General features: G+C 48.5%; 1 protein-coding gene across 4 annotated transcripts in view; it reads left to right on the forward strand.

The window, feature by feature from the left end:
- Nucleotides 1–20,299, forward strand: part of SLC11A2 (solute carrier family 11 member 2) — a 64,010-nt gene that overhangs the window by 10,230 nt on the left and 33,481 nt on the right. The window contains exon 1 of one of the 4 annotated variants that reach the window (XM_062203665.1): nucleotides 14,616–14,694. The exons of 1 other annotated variant lie outside the window; for it this stretch is intronic. In XM_062203665.1, the coding sequence (XP_062059649.1) occupies nucleotides 14,646–14,694 (49 nt within the window). In that variant the 5' untranslated portion in view covers nucleotides 14,616–14,645. Of the gene's footprint in view, nucleotides 1–14,615; nucleotides 14,695–15,382; nucleotides 15,405–15,715; nucleotides 15,802–20,299 lie in introns of those variants that run through there. 2 more of the 4 variants (XM_062203664.1, XM_062203666.1) reach the window with 2 other exon arrangements.

Genomic DNA, 20,299 nt, shown 5'->3' on the forward strand with positions numbered 1-20,299 from the left:
GAACAGGTGTTGTCAGGGTGTTTTCTAAAGTGAGCGTGTTAGCTTTGCAGGGTATGAAGGTCCTTACCAATACTTGAATGGCAAAACCTCTAGATTATTCCTAGTCTAACAGATGTGAAATGAATTTCCTTGCCAGTTTAATTTACATTTGCCTGATTACTAGAGTTGTGGAGTAGATATATCTGTATCTATATATATTATTTGTCATTTGGATTTCTTCTGGGAATTGTCTGTACTTTTGTCTGTTTTTTCTTTTAGATTGTTTATCTTCTTTGTTATTGTTTTGTAGGAATTGTTTGCAGATACTAGATAATAATCTTTTTCAGATAAACATGTTGCAGATAGCGTCTCCCTATCTTTCATTTTTTAAAAAGGTTTATTTTGTTTATTTGAAAGTCAGAGTTACACACAGAGAGAGAGGCAAAGAGAGAGATCCTCCGCCTGCTGGCTCACTCTGGGGCTGGGCCAAGTCAAAGCCAGGAGCCCAGGACTCCATTTGGCTCTTTATGTGGATGGAAATACTTGGACCATCTTCTGCTGCCTTCCCAGGCATATTAGCAGAGAGCTGGATCAGAGGCAGAGCAGCTGGAACTCAAATTGGCCCTCTAATATGGGATGGTGGTGGCTTTGCAAGTGGAGGCTTAAACCATTGCGCCACAATGCTAGCCCCTTTCAGCATTTTCTTTTTCTGGTTTATTTATGTATTTGGAAGGCAGCATGACAGAGGGGGAGAGAAAGAGAGAGTGAGAGCGAGAGCGAGCGAGCAAGAGAGATGGAGAAACCTTGCGTTCGCTTTGCTCCCCAAATGGCTGCAAGCCAGACTGAAGCCAGGAACTAGAACCCACATCTAGGTCTCCCACATTGGGTGGTAGGAGCCCAAGCACTTGAACCGTCTTCCACTGCTTTTCTAGGTGCCTTAGCTGAGAGCTGGATCGGGAGCAGAGCAGCTCAGTCCCCAGGATAGGATACCTGTGTTGCAAGTGGTAACTCAATCCCTTGGCTCAACCCACTGTGCCTCAGTGTCTGCCTCTGTCATTTATATGTTAATCTTATTTCAGATGTCATTTAGATGAGCTCTTAATATTTGTTATAGTCAATTTTATCAACACTGTTCTAGTCAATTTTATTAACATCATTTATTATATTTCTGCTTTTTCATAATTTTTTAAAAGTGGGCTCACTAAAAAAATTCTTCTTCTTTTTTTTTTTTTTTTTAATTTGAAATGAGAAACAGAGAGAGACAGAGACAGAGACAGACTTCCCATTCACTGGTTCATTCCCCAAATGTCCACAACAGCCAGGGCTGGGCCAGGCCAAAGCCAGGAGCCTAGAACTCCATCTGGGTCTCCCATATGGGTGCAGGGGCCCAACCACTCAGGCCATCGTCTGCTGCTTTTCCAGGTGCATGAGCAGTGGAGCAGCTGGGACAGTGTGGGATGCCCACACTTCAGGCAATGGCTTAACCTACTGTGCCACAGTGCCAGCTCCAAGAAATTCTATCTTAAGATTACAAAGACATTATATATTTTTTCAGGTAATTTGTAAGTTGGCTAGTTTTATTTATTTATCTGAGACACACAAACACACACACACATGCACAAAGTGCTCCAATCTGCCAATTCACTCACCACATACTCACAACAGCCTTTGGAACCAGGAGCCAGGAACTCAATCCAGGTTTCCCAGATGACAAGTGGATCCCAGTCAGATGAGCCACTATTGCTGCCACCCAGCATCCACATTAGTAGAGAGCTGGAGTCAGGAGCAAGGGCAAGTATTTTTTCTTTTTTAAGATTTATTTATTTATGTGAAAGAGTTACATACCGAGAGAAGGAGAGGCAGAGAGAGGTCTTCCATCCATTGGTTCACTCCCCAAATGGCTGCAACGGCCTGAGCTGCACAGATCTGAAGCCAGGAGCCAGGAGCTTCTTCCAGGTCTCCCATGTGGGTACAGGGGCCTAAGAACTTGGACCATCTTCGACTTCTTTCCCAGGCCACAGCAGAGAGCTGGATTGGAAGTGGAGCAGCGGGACTCGAACCAGCGCCCATATGGGATGCTGGCACTGCAGGTGGAGGCTTTACCTGGTACACCACAGCGCTGGCCCCGTTTTTATTTATTTATTTATTTGTGAGGTAGAATTACAGATAGTGAGAAGGAGAGAGACAGACGGAAAGGTCTTCCATCTGCTGGTTCACTCCCCAGATGGCTACAATGGCCGGGAGCTGAGCCAATGCGAAATCAGGAGCCAGGAACTTCGTCTGGGTCGCCTATGTGGGTGCAGGGGCCCAAGACTTGGGCCATCTTCCACTGCTTTCCCAAGGCACATCAGAGAGCTGGATCGGAAGAGGAGCAGCCAGGACTAGAACTGGTGCCCATGTGGCAGAGGATTAACCTCTGTGCCACATGTGCCGGCCCCAAGAAATAGTCTTTGATTTTCCAATTGCAGTCATACTCATCGTCAAAAAAGGCTTTATCAGTGCCTGGTTCCAGTGGACTGTTAAGGTAGACCCTGAACTCAGTACAGAATGCATTGTTCACAAACATGATCTGAATTTCCACTGTCTGAAAATTAAAGAAGATAAGCAATATCTACATATTGTATGTGACGATAAAAAGGTAGACCAGTCTAGAGCTACTGGAGACAGTAGAGGGCTCACAGCAAATACATCACAAGTCAGCAGTTCAAGGATAAAGGTATCGTCGGGGGAATAGTGATACTTGGTTGAGATTGGTTATAGAGGTTCCAAGTTCAGAACAGCTGCCGCTGATCAATTAGGGAGGGTGGGTCTCTGGCCGTATAACTTCCACCCCGTGCTTTTCCCTTTTCAGGCAGCCTAATCTTTGCTGAGGCCCGAGATCAGAGGCATTTTTATTTTGTGTCAGTCCTTGACTCTGAATAAGGGGACCTTTACCCAGCATCGGCAGGAACCACCCTCGGGAGCCACTTTGTGCTGCCCGGCACGTCCACAGCAATTAGAGCAAAAGGACAGAGTTAAGGAAACTCTTTGAGGGAAGCTCTCCCCACCCAGCTCTGGCCGAGTCACTGGGAGCCAGCCCCTCCCCCAGGATTGATACGCACTGTGGTGCATATGCCATGCACTGAGCCTCTCCTGGGCTCAGTTCCTAGGAGAACGGAATCGAGGGGTGCATTTGCACACTCAGCAAGATTCAAAAGTGTCTCGCCTGATTCAATTTTGGACTGGCTTCACGGATTTTGCAGTTATGTTTCAGTGTAAGAAAAGAAAGGGTTAACACATTCACAAGCAAATGTGTGTTAATAAATATGCATGTATTGCTCTGGGGGAAGTTATTGGCCCCATCTGTTCCCTGTGCCTGGAAGTTCTTTTCCAGACATATATTCTTGTGACTTGCCTCTTTTTTGTTTTTAAAGATCTATTTATTTATTTATTTGAAAGTCAGAATTGCACACACACACAGAGAAGAGGCAGAGAGAGAGAGAGAGAGAGAGGTCTTCCATCCTCTAGTTCACTCCCCAGTTGGCTGCAACGGCCAGAGCTGGGTTGATCCAGAGCCAGGAGGTCTTCCACGTGGGAGCAGGGGCCCAAGTCCTGCTTTCTGCAGGGGCCATCTTCTACTGCTTTCCCAGGCCATAACAGAGGGCTGGGAAAGTGGAGTAGATGGAACTTGAACCGGCACCCATATGGGGTGCTGGCACTGCAGGTCGTGGTTTTACCCACCATGCCACAGCACCAGCCTTGTGACTTGCCGCTTTAGTTAGATTTGTGCCTCAGGGTAACCAAGTGAGTTCTTCTTTAACCTGTAGTTCTTGCTGCTCCTCTCCCCCCCACCCCCCACCCCACTTCTTATTCACTTTTTTTATTTGTTTGAAAGAAAGAGAGAGAGATATCTTCCATCACTGATTCACTCCCCAGATGCCCACTGTAGGTACAGACGGGCCAGGCCAAAGCCAGGAGCCCAGGACTTCATCTGGATCTCCCACGTGGATGGCAGGAACCCAATTAACGGGCCATGATCCACTGCCTCCCAGGATGCATTAGCAGGAAACTGGATCAGAAGCAGAGCGCTGGGACTGAAGCTGGTGCTCCCTATGGGATGCAGGTGTCCCAAGCAGCAGTTTAACCCATTTTTCCACATGCCCACCCCTTAAGTTTATTTTTTAAATAGGAATTATCACTCCCTGACATGTACTTACTGACTCCTTTGTTTATTACCTGTGCCCCCCCTCCCCACGAAAGACCACCTAGAGCAGGAACTTTGTATGTCTTGATCATTGATATATTCCAGTGCCTGGTGCACTGGAATATTTTGTTAAATGTGTGAAGCAAACATGTGTTTGTATGTTCTTCCTGTGATGGTGTATGATGAAATTAAACCGAGGCAACTAGCAGCAAGATGAGTAGTATCCTAGTTTCCCACAAGCCTTTCTAAACTACTCTTTTTTTTTTTTTTAAGATTTATTTATTTTACTTGAAAGAGTTATATAGAGAGAGGACAGGCAGAGAGAGGGAGAGAGGTCTTCCATTTGCTGGTTCACTCCCCAATTGGCCGCAACGGCCGGAGCCGCGCCAATCCGAAGCCAGGAGCCAGGAGCTTCTTCCGGGTCTCCCACGCAGGTGCAGAGGCCCAAGGACTTGGGCCATCTTAACCCGCTGCGCCACAGTGCTGGCCCCCTAAACTACTCTTATTCAGCATCCAAAATCCAATCATTCTGAATCCGTGTCCATCTGTGAAAAGACTCCCCAACCAACCTCCCTTTCTCATTCTCTCTCTCTTTTAAAGATTTATTTATTTAAGAGACAAAGTTACAGGCAGAAGGAAAGACACACACAGAGAGAGAGGGGTCTTCCATCCACTGGTTCACTCCCCAACTGACCACAATGGCCGGAGCTGGGCTGATCTGAAGCCAGGAGCTAGGAGTTTCCTTCAGGTCTTCCACATGGGTTCAGGGCCCCAAGAGCACTTGGGTCATCTTCAACTGCTTTCCTGGCCCACCAGCAGGGAGCTGGATTGGAAATGGAGCAGCCAGGACTCCACCCAGCACCCATATGGGATGCTGGCACTGGCTTAACTTTCTACGCCACAGCGCCGGTCCCGCCGACCTCTTTTTAAGTTAAGATGACTCAAAGAGAGCTGATCCCACTTCCTACTTTCAAAGGTCAGCTTGTGTTCCAGGTACCCCTAGCCACTGTGTTAGGTTTGGGACTTGGCTTATGACCTAAGTCAGGTGTCAAACAGTCCTCCTGGGATATTTTTAAAGATATATTTATGTATTTGAAAGGCAGGCTTATGGAGATGGTGGGGAGAAAGAGAGAGAGAGAGATCTTCCATCCACCAGTTTACTCCTCAAGTGGCTGCAATGGCTAGGGCTGGACCAGGCCAATGCCAGGAGCCTGGAATTCCATCTGGGTGTCTCATGTGGGTACAGGGTTCCAAGCACTAGGACCATCTTCCTCTGATTTCCTAGGCATATCAGCAGGGAGCTGGGTTGGAAGTGGAGACTCAACCTGCACCCATATGGGATGCCAGCAGCAGCAGGTGGTGGCTTAACCTGCCATGCCACAGTGCTGGCCCCCTTCCTGGGGTTTCTGCTAGAGCTGTAGGAAAAGAGATACTCCACTTGCTCTCTGGGAGGATCAAGTCAGTCTAGAGTGGATGAGGGCCTGTGTTCCATTACACAGGGAGACCTGCCTGAGAATAAAACAATGTTAGTTCTGGGACAGGCATTTGGCCTGGTGATAAGTTGCTGCTTAGTACTCCTGAGCCCCATATAGGGACTATTGCAGGGAGTGAACCGGTGGATGAGGGTACATTTGTGTGTGTGTCTGTTTTTCCACCTCTCAAAAAAATAAAGTAATTTTAAAAGGCCCACATTGGTTCTAAAGCAGAGACTAAAGGCTAAGTCAAGTTAGAAAGAGACAGGTGGGCAATGTCTTGGTGGTATCCGGGTCTCCTGACTCAGCCCTGCCCAAAGCTTAGATGTATCATTGGATTTCCCTGCTATGCAAGTAATACAGTTCCTTTTGAGAACAAACAAAATAAAAATCATGCCTAATGTACACTTAGCTGTATATTTTGGACATCAATTTTCACTTTACTTAATAACATATATAAGGGGCTGGCACCATGGCACACTAGGTTAATCTTCTGCCTGTGGCGCCGGTATCTCATATGGGTGCCGGATTCTAGTCCCAGTTGCTCCTCTTCCAGTCCAGCTCTCTGCTGTGGCCTGGGAAGGCAGTGGAAAATGGTCCAAGTGCTTTGGCCCCGGCACCCATGTGGGAGTTCCGGAGGAGGCAGCTGGCTCCTGGCTTCAGATCAGCATAGCTCTGGTTGTTGTGGCCATCTGAGGAGTGAACCAACAGAAGGAAGACCTTTCTCTCTGTCTCTCTTTCACTGTCTGTAACTCTACCTGTCAAATAAATAAAAATATCTTAAAAAATAACCTATGCAAACTTTTTAAAAAAGATTTAATTTTATTTATTTGACAGGCAGAGATACAGAGAGAGGTAGAGACAGAGAGAGAGGTCCTCCATCTACTAGTTCACTCCCCAGATGGCCACAATGGCTGGAGCTGCGATGATCTGAAGCCAGGAGCCAGGAGCTTCTTCTGAGTCTCCCACATGGGTGCAGAGGCCCAAGGACTTGGGCCATCTTCCACTGCCTTCCCAGGCCACAGCAGAGAGCTGGATTGGAAGTGGAGCAGCCGGGACTCGAACTGGCACCCATATGGGATGCTGGCGCTTCAGGCCAGGGCGTTAACCCGCTGAGCCACAGTGCTGGCCCCAACAAGCTTTTTCTTAAAGCTTATAAACATTTTTATAGATCACAAAATAACCTTGTATATACATATTACTTAATTTTAACTCATTTATGTGAGATAGGGTATATATGAGTTGACTAAACTGAAGTTTTGAGATATAAAGCTTCTCTCAGAATAATATCCTCTATTACACAGCTAATAAATGGTAAAGCAAGAACTCTAATGCAGCCATTTTAGCTCCAAATCCAAGACCTAGTCTACACTCCACAGCTGTAGAATTCTTACGTATTTGCACGGTTTTCTTTAGTTTATTTCTGCCTCTCTTAATGGGAAAGCAGCTCAGGTAAGGACAGGGCCTTGCCTCTGCCTGACTCTCTCGTCTAGTTGCTGAGGCAGCGCTCTGGAGTGAGGAGGGGGCTCGGCAGGGGCTGCCTTGTAATCAGCTGATGAAGTAGTGCGTAAGTATCATAATGGTGTTTTTCTACCTTTTTGTCTGTGACTCACAATAACAAATATATTTCAGCTCAACTCAGTATACAGATCTACACATGACCTATTAAAGTTTCACAAAATAGTATTTACCTTAGTACTAGTAACATTCTGTAGTCTTTTTTTTTTTTTTCAGACAGGCAGAGTGGACAGTGAGAGAGAGAGAGAGAGAGAGAGAGAGACAGAGAAAAAGGTCTTCCTTTTGCCGCTGGTTCACCCTCCAATGGCCAGCGCGGCCGGTGCACTGTGCTGATCTGAAGCCAGGAGCCAGGTGCTTCCCCTGGTCTCCCATGGGGTGCAGGGCCCAAGCACTTGGGCCATCCTCCACTGCACTCCCAGGCCACAGCAGAGAGCTGGCCTGGAAGAGGGGTAACTGGGACAGAATCCGGCGCCCCGACCAGGACCAGAACCTGGTGTGCCAGCGCCGCAAGGCGGAGGATTAGCCTATTGAGCCGCCGCATCGGCCTTCTTTTCTTTTCTTTTTTTAAGATTCATTTATTTTATTTGAAAGGCAGAGTTAGAGAGAGAGAGAGAGAGAGAGAGAGAGAGAGAGAGAGAGAAAGCATGCTTCTATCTGCTGGTTCTCTCCCCAAATGGCTGCAATGGCCAAGGCAGGGCCACACTGAAGTCAGAAGCCTGGAGCCTCATCTGGGTCTCTCACGTGGGCCCAGGAACATGTGCCATCTTCTGCTGCTTTCCCAGGTGCATTAGCGGGGATCTGGATTGGAAGTGAAGCAACCAGAACTGGAACCAGTGCCAGTCCATTGGGGATGCTGGTGTCTCAGGTGGTGGCTTAACCCACTATGCCACATGATTAACCCTATTCTCTGGTATTGTCTATGCTATCCTTTTTTTTTTTTTAAATCTGATTGTGACCTACACAATTAATTTCATAACTCAATAATGGGGTGAAGCCCAATTTGAGAAGCACTGTTTTATATGTAAACTCAAATCTAAGCTAAAGTTCAATATCACAACTGTTTATTGAGGGTTAGTGATGTGCTAAGTATATTGCTAGGTGCAGTGAATGATATAGAAATACTAGGGGCTGGCGCTGTGGCTCACTTGGTTAATCCTCCGCTTGCAGCATCAGTATCCCATATGGGCGCCGGGTTCTGGTCCTGGTTGCTCCTCTTCCAGTCCAGCTCTCTGCTATGGACCTGGAGGGCAGTGGAGGATGGCCCAAGTGCTTGGGGCCCTGCATCAGTATGGGAGACCGGGAGGAGGCACCTGGCTCCTGGCTTCGGATCGGCGTAGCTCCGGCCATAGCAGCCATTTAGGGGGTGAACCAACGGACGGAAGACCTTTCTGTTTCTCTCACTGTCTATAACTCTTTCTGTCAAATAAAAAAAAATAAAAAAATAAAAAAATACAAGGGCACCACACACACCTACACACATGCACACACACATACACCACACACATGCACATACACACACATACACACCCATAACCACACACAAAAAATAAAAAAAAAAATAATATATACCTATCTTCATGACGCTCACAATCTAGTGGCAGAAGTTAGAACATAAACACAAATAATGAATCACAGGAAAAATATGAGACAAAACAAGCACAAAGATATAAAAGTGGGAATTAGGAAAGACTTTAAAGAGTAGATGGCATTTGAGTTGGGTCTTGAAAAATTGGATAGAATTTCACAGCTAGAAGTGTGTGTAGAGGTAGTAACAGGAGCACAGGGAGGAGAAAGCCCCAGGTGTGTTCATGGGCAGCAAATATAGAATTCAAACACCATGAAGAATTTACGTGGTGGAGAGGTGGGGGATGAGGTAGGAAGAAGGCTGGAACCATGGTGCGGGGAACCTCGGATGTCAGATGAAAAGCATGTTCTACATTGCAACGTGATAATATGTAGAAAATATCACACATATTGGCCCCAAGTAGGCACTTAACATGAGCTCACTCCTCCTCCTCTATTCTGTGGGCAATAGGAAGCCCCCGAAAGTTTCCAAGTGGGTAAGAGGAATGATTGAGTTATCAGAGGTTGGCTGCAGTTAGAGTGGTGCAGGCGTAAGCAGGAAAGTGACAGCAGGAGTAGAAAGAAGGGGACAGCTGCCGTTGCGTAGGTAGACTATAGCAGTTGGAAGTATTTGGGAGGTTGAGAGGTCCATGGGACTTAGAGGTGGGGAGCGTGGGGGAAATTAGAGGAACCTGCTGGTTTGGGTAGAGAGGAGGACAGTGAGGTATGTTGATGTTGACTTTCCAGGTGGACATTCAGGGAGGACATAGCTCATGGAGTAATGACATTCAAGAGTCATCATGGAGCAGGTGGGATGGGGCTGTGGCTGTGATGGGAGGCTGCCAGCCTCAGCATCCTCCCTGAGGGTGCAACAGCAAATAAAACAAAGTCCCGGCCCTCCAGAAGGGCTACAGAGAGATGTCCAGTGATGCAGTTCAGGGGGACAATGCTATGGGAACAGCATAGCATGTTCTCAGACTGCAAGAAGACCATGTCACCCAGACATGAGAATCACAGAATGCATTTCGGAAGGGGGACCATCTAAAGCGAGATCACAGTGGTAGGTGGGAGTGAGCCAGATGGGCAAAACAAGAATGTTCTAGCACAGGTACAACAACAGAAAGGGAGGCAGAGAGAAGTTTGCATTTGGAGAACTAAAAACAGAGCTGTAAGAGGTGGATTTCATATCCATTTCAGATGAGGAAATGAAACACACAGATTTAATAACTTGTTCCTGGCTTCCCAGCTGGCTGGACCTGGAGTTCAGACCCATTTGATGCTTAAGAGGTTGTTTTTTTCCCCTTCCTACATCCTGTCCCATGAATGTATACAGTGCTGGGCTGGTCCGCAGTATTATTACATTGAGATTGCAGAGGTATCGTAAAAGAAAAAAATGGGATGAGGACTAAACACTGACATTTAATGAGCAGGAGGAAGAGTAGCAGATGGAGGGAGCAGGGAAAGAGCTCTTCGAAGAGGAGCTACCCAGATAGCACAGTATAATGGAAGTCAGAGACAGACTGCTAAGAGCAGTGTAACGGAAGAGTTGGCTTGTCAGCAGCCAACAATGATCTCATTTAGCCAATGAGAGAGCCACTTCCAGAATGGACCACAAACGGCAGAGTGAGCGCAGGTCACTTTTTCAGAAGCTTGGCTTTTGAGCTGCTGGAAGTAGGAAGAAAGGAAGGTCAAGTGGAGAGGAGGGCAGAACGTCTCTTATGATGGGATGTTGGGATGCACCTGAAGGGAGAGTTGGCGGCAAGGCTGGGCAGGAGGAGGAGGGGAGCTGTGATGCAAAGGAAGGCCTAGCCAGCCTAAGAGATGTCCCTGGTTGGGGTGAGAGGCACGAGGTCTTTCTAACCTCACCAGATGTGGGCTGCCAGGGAGGAGGCCTGAGAGGAGAGCTCAGGGCCTCCTGCCAGCAGCGCTCCTACTCCACACAGCAGGGCTGATGAATTCTCCGTCCTCAGAGGGGTTCCCGTGTGTGCATTCCAGTGTTTATCACAGGAATAGCTCACTGGGCTGGCAGAATCAAGGGAGGAATATTTTTAGGTCAGATAAGACTCACCTTTGGATAGAGATACATGGATATAAATGCCTTAATTAGCATTCCTTATTGCCTGATAGCCATAAGATGTCAAAAAATGGGATAACAGCTTTATGGGACACCCCCTTTACACCTGGCCTTTGCTAGCAGCAGGCGTACAAAGCAGGTATACAAAGCTGAGATAATGTCCCTCTTTGAGAAGCTCAAAATTGAGTGGGAGAAGAAGGCTCAAAAGCAAGAATCACAGATGGGGCCTTGCACTTAGCTCCTTAGTGTTTGTCTCTGTAGCGCCCATGCCACGGTTGGCCTGTAGTAGTTTCTCAATAAATCCTCTTATTTACAGAATGGGTTAAAAGTCTCGGAGTAGAGTGAGAAGTGCTGGGTGGCAGACAGGACACAGGACAGGAAGAATGCGGCCAGGGGGCGTTGGGAAGGCAACACAGAGACAGGCGTTTTTAAGGGAACTTAAGGGTACAGTGGGAGGAGTTGACTCCAGGCAGTTTTAGAGAAATGAAAAAGCATGGCCCTGGGTGGAAGGTAGCACGGAGGACGACTTCGCCTTTTCTTTCGATGACAGGCACAGATGACGCGATCTGTATTCACCTCTACACAGTGAGCTGGCTATCGCAGTCGGGTGTACCGCGTAGGGAACGCGCATTCCTAGGATTTTACGAAAGAGATGGTCTTTGAGCTGGGTTTGAATGGTAGTGTACAGAATGTGTGTGGTGTGGTGCTTGAGTGCTGGCTGCTGGGTCTAACAGGTTTCTGTGCAAAGCCCGACTGCCATTAACCAGCCATGTGTCCTTAGGCAAAACACTTCAACCTCCTAAGCCTCAGGTGCCTAATTTGTAGATAATAATGGTCCCTGCCTCATGAGTGTACTGTGAGGATTAATTCATGTTTGTGAAGTGTTAAATACACTGTTTGTTCTTAAGGAGAATTCAGTTAATGTTGACAGTTACTCTAAGTGAGAAATGTGGACACAGATGGCAAGAGAGGAGTGTGTATGCTGGGAGAAACTAAAGGAAATATCGGGGTTATTGGTAGAAGAGTGTCATTGTCACATTGCATTCCTGTTTTTTTTTTTCTTAAGATTTTTTATTTATTTATTTGAGACACAGAGTTTCAGATAGTGAGAGGGAGAGTCAGAGAGAAAGGTCTTCCATTCGCTGGTTCACTCCCCAAATGGACGCAATGGCCGGAGCTGGGCTGAACTGAAGCCAGGAGCCAGGAGCCAGGAGCTTCTTCTGGTCTTTCATGCAGGCGCAAGGGCCCAAGGACTTGAACCATCTTCCACTGCTTTCCCAGGCCATAGCAGAAAGCTGGACTGGAGGAGCAGACTGGACTAGAATTGGTGCCCATATAGGATGCTAACGCCGCAGGCAGAGGATCAACCTACTGTGTGCCACAGTGCCGGCCCCCTACATTCCCGTTTGTAGAATTGCTAAACTCAAGTGGGCCTTTTCTCTCCAAGGTGGTTTTACAGGTCCTTTTGTTTTCTCTTAGAGGACAAAGTGGCCTCAGCCCAGTCTGCAGAGGCCACTCTGCCGTAGGGGATTTGCCTGATGGAGAACAAGGTCAGGAACAGATCAAGCTGTAATATTGTGACTTTTAGTGCTTGGGAGAGCCATAAAGCAAAAATATCTGCATCTGAGGTCCTGGCAGGAGATCCGCATTTCCTTCTACTGAGTCAGTGGTTCATCTGGGGAGGAATTGGAGCCACTTGCTGGAATTCTGTCTGTCTGCCTTCCTTTCTTCCTTCCTTTATTTTATTTATTTGAAAAGCAGAGCTACAGAGAGGGAGCAGAAGATAAAGAGGTCTTCCATCCACTGGTTCACTCCCCAAATGGCCACAATGACCAGGGTTGGGCCAGGCCAAAGCCAGGCCACAATGCCGGCCCCAATCTTTCTTTCTTTTCTTTTTTTTTTTTTTAAGATTTATTTTATTTATTTGACAGGCAGAGTTAGAGAGGTAGAGGGAGAGATAGAGAAAGAGAGAAAGAGAGAGGTCTTACATCTGCTGGTTCACTCCCCAAATGGCTGCAATGGCTGAAGTTGAGCCGATCTGAAGCCAGGAGCCAGGAGCTTCTTCCGGGTCTCCCACACGGGCACAGGGGCCCAGGAATTTGGGCCATTCTCCATTGCTTTCCCAGTCCACAGCAGAGAGCTTGATTGGAAGTGGAGCATCCGGGACTCAAACCAGCACTCATATGGGATGCTGGTGCTGTGGACTGGGGCTTTAATCTGCTGTGCCACAGCGCCAGCCCCTAATCTATCTATCTATCTATCTTTCTCTCTCTCTCTCTCTCTCTTTCTTTTTTTATAGGCAGAGTGGACAGTGAGAGAGAGAGAGAGACAGAGAAAGAGAGAAAGGTCTTCCTTTTCCGTTGGTTCACCCTCCAATGGCCGCTATGGCTGGTGTGCAGCGGCCGGCGCACTGCGCTGATCCGATAGCAGGAGCCAGGTGCTTCTTCTGGTCTCCCATGCGGGTGCAGGGTCCAAGCACTTGGGCCATCCTCCACTGCACTCCTGGGCCACAGCAGAGAGCTGAACTGGAAGAGGAGCAACTGGTACAGAATCCGGCGCCCCGATTGGGACTAGAACCTGGGGTGCCGGTGCCACAGATGGAGGATTAGCCTATTGAGCCACGGCACCAGCCCAATCTTTCTTTCTTAAGATTTATTTATTTATTTGAAAGGCAGAGATACAGAGAAAAGAGAGAGATCTTCTATACTGACTCACTGCCCAAATGGCCACAATGGCCAGGGCAGATCCAGGCCAGAGCCAGGAGCCAGGAGCTTTTTCCTGGGGCCAACTTTCCGCTGCTTTCCCAGGCGCATAAGCAGGGACATGGATTGGCGCCTTTATGGGATGGCGGCACTGTAGGCAGAGGCTCAACCTTCTACGCCATAGCACCAGCCCCTGGAAGCCTTTCTTGACTACTTTGAGTTGATGACTGCTTTTCTTTTTCTTTCTAAGGTATTATGTTCTTATGGTATTAAGCAGATTTTCTTTAAAACTGTGCAACCAGAGAAGTGCTTGCTACCTGAGAGCAGCCAATCTTCCTCCTTTCTGTATCCTACCCATTCAAATGCCTTTCCAGCCCAGTGTTTCCTAAATTATTTTCCTGAGGCAAATTTTCCTCATTTTTTCAGGTCCCTTCCTCCCACATTAGGAAATCCTGGACTCACCCAGGATTCCTTTTTGCTGACTCAGGGTTTTTGTTTTTTTGTTTTTTCGCTTTCCCATTAAGCTCTGTGTCTGTGATTTCTGTGGCTTTGTTGTCCACCCATGGGTCACTGATTGACCGGGCTGATGTCAGCGGCTCATTCAGTTCCTGAGGAGAGACCAGTGGCGTTTTCACCTCGTTATGGCCCCGGTACTGCACGTACCCAGGTGGAAAATACCTGTGGACCCTGGGGCCTGGGTTAATTGGTTTCACCTCAGTCTCAGAGGGGCAGAGTCCTCGCACACATGGACCCTGCTACAAGCGCCTGAACCGGCTTGGCACCAAGGGCAGCGGCAGGCTGAAGAAAATACTCCCCAAACTCTGCCCCTTTCGCCCACCCGCACTTCCTGGTCGGCCTCCTGCACCTGCTCCCGCCTAGTGGGATGGAAATGAAATCTTAGTCTACTTGTCTGACCTCAATTAATTGTCAATTAATATCAAGGCGTGGCAGATAGATAATGCTTCCCCTTTCATGACAGGTCAAAGATGAAATTTGATTACGCTTTGGAGGGCGCGGTTCGCCTCTTGAAATTCTTTACACACGCCGCGTTGCCCCAGGCAGCCTGAAGGGTCCTTACTTAACCAGGGGAGGGACACCCTGTCTGCATATATGGAGCAGGAGCCGGCACTGGGCAGTTCAGCCAGTTCTGCACCATGAGGAAGAAGCAGAGTAAGGCAGAGGCAGCTCCTGTCTGCGAGCTGAGTAAGTAGCTAGCAAGTAGGCGACAGCCCGGGGAAGCTGCCCGGCGACAGGGACAGCTCCAGCCTGTGCCATTTTGTATTTTGCAGCAGAGATTGCCCTGAGAAAGGTTCTGGTCTAGGGGTCAGCCTTTCTGAAACCCCGCAGCGGCGGTGGAGAGACTCAGAACTAACGCGTGCCTTTTCTTTTCTTCCCAGGAGAAGTTCCGTACGGAAACCATCCTGAGCCAGGAAGCTGATGGTGTGTGTGTGTGTGTGTGTGCGCGCGCTGAGGTTTTTTTTTTTTTTTTTTTTTAACTTTGCACTTTACTGGCGTTTTTCTGGACTCTGGTAACTAGTCAAGGTTCTCCCAGCCGTCTTCGCCCGAACAGCGAAGCCGGGGGCGCTCGTTAATGTTGCGGGCGGTGGCGGCGAGGACGTTTTCGGGAGCCCCGAACGTCGTTTGCAGGACAGGAGGGGGGTTTGTCCGATCGCTCACGGTCTGGCAGCGCCTCCGAAGCGAACGAAAGCCACCGCGGGAGAGGTGGAGCGGGGCCGCCGGCCCGGACCAGGGGAAACCAGTCCCTGCGGAAGCCTGGGAGAGGACACCGGATGGGGCCGAGCCCGCGGCCCTGGCTCGGTATCTGGCAGACACGGCCACGCCGCTCTGGGGACCGTGGACGCGGTCCTGTAGTGGCCGTACTCCGGTCTGGAGCTGCCCCTCACAGACCTCAGGTCCCGACATGAAAGGGGTTTGCTTATTTAGAGAACTGTGGCTGGAAGTTTTGTCTGCTCCCAGGCTGCCTGCAGGGTTGGGGACACCGGAATCCAGGGCTGGGGGGTGCTGAGTGGATCTCTCCGCGCGACAGACCGCGCCGAGCCGGACTCCACTCCCGCCCGCACCGCGCGGGCCCGGCTCCCGGGCTGACCTCCGGGTGGGCGGGGCCTCGGGACCCCAGCGGCTGCCACGCGCCCCGGCCGGGCGGGAATCCAGCCAATAGGAATGGGCAGCTGGCATCCGTCGGCCAATCGCGGGGAGGCCCGGGGGTTGGCCGGCCGGCAATGGCCCTCGGGTCGTGGAGCCGGCGGCGGCGGCGGCGGCCGGGCAGCCCGTGAGGTGATTGCGGAGCTGGTAAGGCGAGAGGCCGGCGGGGTGGGCGTCGGGGCGCCCGGCTTTCTGTAGGCGGGCGAGGGCGGAGCGGGAGGGCTGGAGCACCGGCTAGGAGCGGACCCCGGGGCGCCGCGCGGGGCAGCGAGGGGCGGTGCGGGAGCGGAGGGCCGCTTCCCGGGGGCTGCGGGGTCGCGGTATTGAAAGGTAGGCTGGGGAAGGCGCCGTTTGCCGGGTACGGAGGCCGTGTGGCCCAGGTCGCTCGCCGCGGCCCCGGGGCCTGGGACAGCTGGTCCACCCCACGCTGGCCCTGGCGGCACGCGGGCCTCACGAGGCTGCGCCGAGTGCGTGGACGCCGCGGAGGCGGCGGACGGGCAAGGCCGAGGATTCCAAAAGGCGGCGGAGCCTTGGGCCTCCCCGCGCCCCTCGTCAAGTGCTGGCGTCAGAGCCCCCGACGTCACGCGTGGAGCGCTCCCGTGGGAGGGCTGGGCGCCCTGCGTCCTCTGTGGACCTGGCCTGGGGGCCGCTCTCGCTCTGTGATAGCTTTCATTTCCCCCGAATGCCCTACCTCGTCCGTCTGACTGCGTCGAAGAGCATCACTGGGCTTGAGTTTTCTCCGTGGAAAATGAGTGTTTTCCTCCTGTTCTTGGCTCTCAGTACCGTTTGACAAAGTTAAAGAAATGTGACATCTTTTGAAGTGGAAAGCAAAAGCCGTCATCATAAAAAGAGACTAGGCTCCTAGGTGCTTTGACTGATTGTAATTTTAGTGCATGTTGGTGAGCATACGGGCAGCTGTGTTTTATGTCAGCTTCCATAGCATCGGAGCCCTGACCAATCTGCAGCACTTCTTGGCTGCATAAACCTTTGAGTATTTTGAATTTTCTTCTTTTGTTCCACATACTGAAAATGGGGATTGATACTATCAATTTTATGGGGTTATTGGTGAGTACTAAGTTATTGATTAAATGCGTAGGACCGTGCCAGTGTGTGTGGGGGGGTTTCTTTAACATTACCTCTATATGTCCCACCCACCCCCCCAACCCCCCAGCTTCTAAAGAATTCTACACGCTTTGCTCAGAATCCCTTGCCTTCTATTACCAGTGTACCCTTAGGCCTTTTAATTCATCCACATCATTAACTTTGATCTGAGGGTATGGGGTAATTACATGTGACCAGAGGCTTTCTGCCCCCCCCCCCCCATATAAGATTGGAAACTATCATTATACCGTGTCATTTTCTGTGTTAGCTCTGTTTGATAAATGAAACCTGAGAACTTCCTTGGCTGTTTCATTGGATCATATTTCATTGACGGTGTAGTTGGTGTGGACCATTTATTTTGGATCCAGTACCAAAAAGGCCTTGGTTGCAGCACACATTCTCAGGTTCCGGAATGGCTGTGGGACTCAAGAGGGGAATTTCCGAGCAGCCTGGCAGCACTTCTTGTTGAGAAATAGGGAAGCTTGATAGGAATCTTAATTTACTTCTTCTGGCTGGGAATCAGTGGTGGTCCCTGCTAGTACTCCACTGAACTACGGGGCAGCTGTGGTTCAGTTTTGACTCAGTGAAGGTGAGGTGAGAGAATGTTCTCCTCCAATTTGACTTCAGCCCCAAGAGCCGGGTGGGTGCTGTTGAATGAGACATCTGTATTCCTTGCCTCCTCACCGTGTATATACAAGGTTTGCTGACAGATTTATGCCACTTGTGTGGGTTTAACAATCCCTCTCAAATTCTTAGTGCTAGCTGGGAGATTCAGTGGAAGACCATTTTGTCTTTTAATTCTCCTGTTTCTTGCCGTTTTCATGGGAAGCATGATTAGGAATTAATCATAAAGTCATTTACTGAACTTATGACAGAGAACATGGCTTGCAGCAGCAGCATTCTGACCAGATTTGGCTGTAGTGCGGGTGGTATGAGTTAATTATTTAGCTCTGGAATAAGACGGCTTAGTACTTCTTTCTCGTGGAAAGTTGAGTGTTGACTTGCTGAGGGCAGAGGACAGTGTCTTGGAAACCTCTCGGTTTGTTCTTGAATAAGGAAGCAAGGGAGTAGCTCCTTTAGAGAGAGTGTTTGAGGCAGTATTGAGCCTCCCCAATATGGTTCTCATTATGATCTCTCTGGTTTTAATAAAATATTTTGGAAAAGAAGTCAGAGGCATTTGAATAGGCAGAATTTGGGGAATTAGAAGACCTATATCCTGTTTGTCTCACTAGAAACCATTTATCCTTTTTATAATTAACATTTATTGAACAAGTAACATTAATTGGCTCCTGGAGACACAAAGAAGCTGCATCCAATCATCAGGAATATCCTAGCTAAACAACATATCTATTGTAAAATATATTTTAATGCATTGAGAGTGGAATATAAAACAGTTGTCCAGGAATGACAAAAGCATATTTATTGTTTACTCTTCTGTTGTTTTTTTTTTTTAAGATTTATTTATTTATTTATTTGAAAGAGTTACACAAAGAGAGAAGGAAAAGCAGAGAGTGAGCGAGGTCTTCCATCCTCTGGTTCACTACTCAGTTGGCCGCCATGGCTGGAGCTGAGCCAATCCGAAGCCAGGAGCCAGGAGCTTCTTCTGGGTCTCCCACGTGCAGGAGCCCAAGGACTTGGGCCATCTTCTACTGCTTTTCCAGGCCATGGCAGAGAGCGGGATCAGAAGTGGAGCAGCTGGGACTCGAACTGGTGCCCACATGGGATGCCAGATTAATTTACTTTTTGCAGCATAAAGTTCAAAGATTCTAGTAAAGACAGATTGGGGAGTTGGGGTTCTCAGCCTTGTCCTTGTGCTTCTTGCTGGTGGGTCATGTTGTATGCGGCTTTCCTTTGTTTTGGTTTCATCTCTTAGAATCTAGTGTTTGTTAAAACTCTTGGGTAATGAAAAAAGAGGGTTATAAGTTAATTATTGCAATTTTGTTAGGTTCCAAGGAGCAGAATGAAGTGTGTATGACGCTGGAGAATCTTGTAGTATGTGTGAGCTGCCTTTACATGTGTTTTCTTTGCTTTCAGAAGAGAAGAAAAATTGTACTTAAAATTTTTAATGTCAAACTGCATTTAGAAGCTGATATTTATCATTAGAATAAAAGAATTGGATATAATCTAATGATAAACATTCTTTTTAAAAAAGATTATTTATTTGAGAGAAGAGTTACAGAGGGAAGAAGGAGTCTTCCATCTGCTGGTTCACTCCCCAAATGGCTGCAATGGCTGGAGCTGGGCCAGTCCGAAGCCAGGAGCCAGGAGCTTCTTCTGGGTCTCCCGAGTGGGTACAGGGGCCCAAGCACTTGGTCCATTCTCCACTGCTTTCTCAGACCATTAGCAGGGACTCAAACCAGCATCCATATGGGATGGTGGCACCACAAGCTGAGGCTTAACCTACTATGCCACAGCGTGGGCCCCTATTAACATTATATATGTCAGAGATAAAGCTACTTGCCGTAGTGTGAGGGCAAAACATTTTTTTTTTTTTTCTAAAGCAAGAGCTATGTACATTCTCATTTATAGGGGATTTCATTATTCTAGTTGAGATGAGTCTTTGAACTTGTTCACAGAGCTGGGGTTTCAGGATGAAGGTGTCAAGCCAAGGGGCCAGACTGGTCCCCCAAAGGGAAGTGAGCTGCTGTAAAGTTGTAGTTGGGAGGAAGTTCAGAGGAAGCTCATCCTGGGAGTTGGGAGGAACAGAAGGCAAGCTTAGTCACTGACAGGCAGACTTCAGTGACTCCAGCACGTGAGCAGTCAGGGCAAACCGCTGCAGCCGCTAGAGCACTGAGCACAGAAAGAGAAGGGGCCCCTTTGGTGAGTCTCAGTCTCTTCCAGTACTGAAGTTCCTGGTTGGTGATGTGTTTTTCTCTAGAATGCTAGTACCTTTAGAAACCTTGGCACATTTCTCTTATCATCTTTGACACCCAGGCAGCTGGTTTCCTTATCAGCTGGACTCCTCCTTCTGATGTCTTACTCCTTCTCCTCTTTTTGCCTCTGAATATTTTCTTTCTTCTTCTTTCTTTGTGTATTTCAATGGCAAGTGTTTCTTTCACCTAACAAGAAAGACTCAAAAGCCCATCAGCACATTGGTGTTCAGCTGGAGTTGTGGCTCTCTGGTAGATGGAGTAAGAGGTCTGTAATTTTGGTTATTGTTTTGGTATGCAAAGTTAATTAAACGAAGAGCAAGCTGAGCTCCTGTCTCAGTGACCATCGTGGTGGGGTTGGGGGAGAGGCCAGTTCGTGTTAAGTGCATTTAGAAGAGCACACTGCTGGCACTTTATGAAGTATGCGTGTTTGTGTGGCTTTTGGTTAAAGGCAGATGTCTAATGTTGCCCGCTTAGGTAGAGTGGATTATTTCTGAGGCCTTTTCCTTAAGCTAACACTTATCAGAGGGCCATTTCACTTTTTTTCTTCTGTCATGCAGTAGATACAGTCAGTCTTCATCTTGTCTTTTTTGTATCTTTTCATTTTATAACAGAAAATTCATTTTAATAAGAAAAAATAAGACAGACTTATCCCAAGTGAAAAAACAATTTCA

This window comes from Lepus europaeus, chromosome 10 (genome assembly GCF_033115175.1).
Source record: "Lepus europaeus isolate LE1 chromosome 10, mLepTim1.pri, whole genome shotgun sequence".
Taxonomy (NCBI): Eukaryota; Metazoa; Chordata; class Mammalia; order Lagomorpha; family Leporidae; genus Lepus; species Lepus europaeus.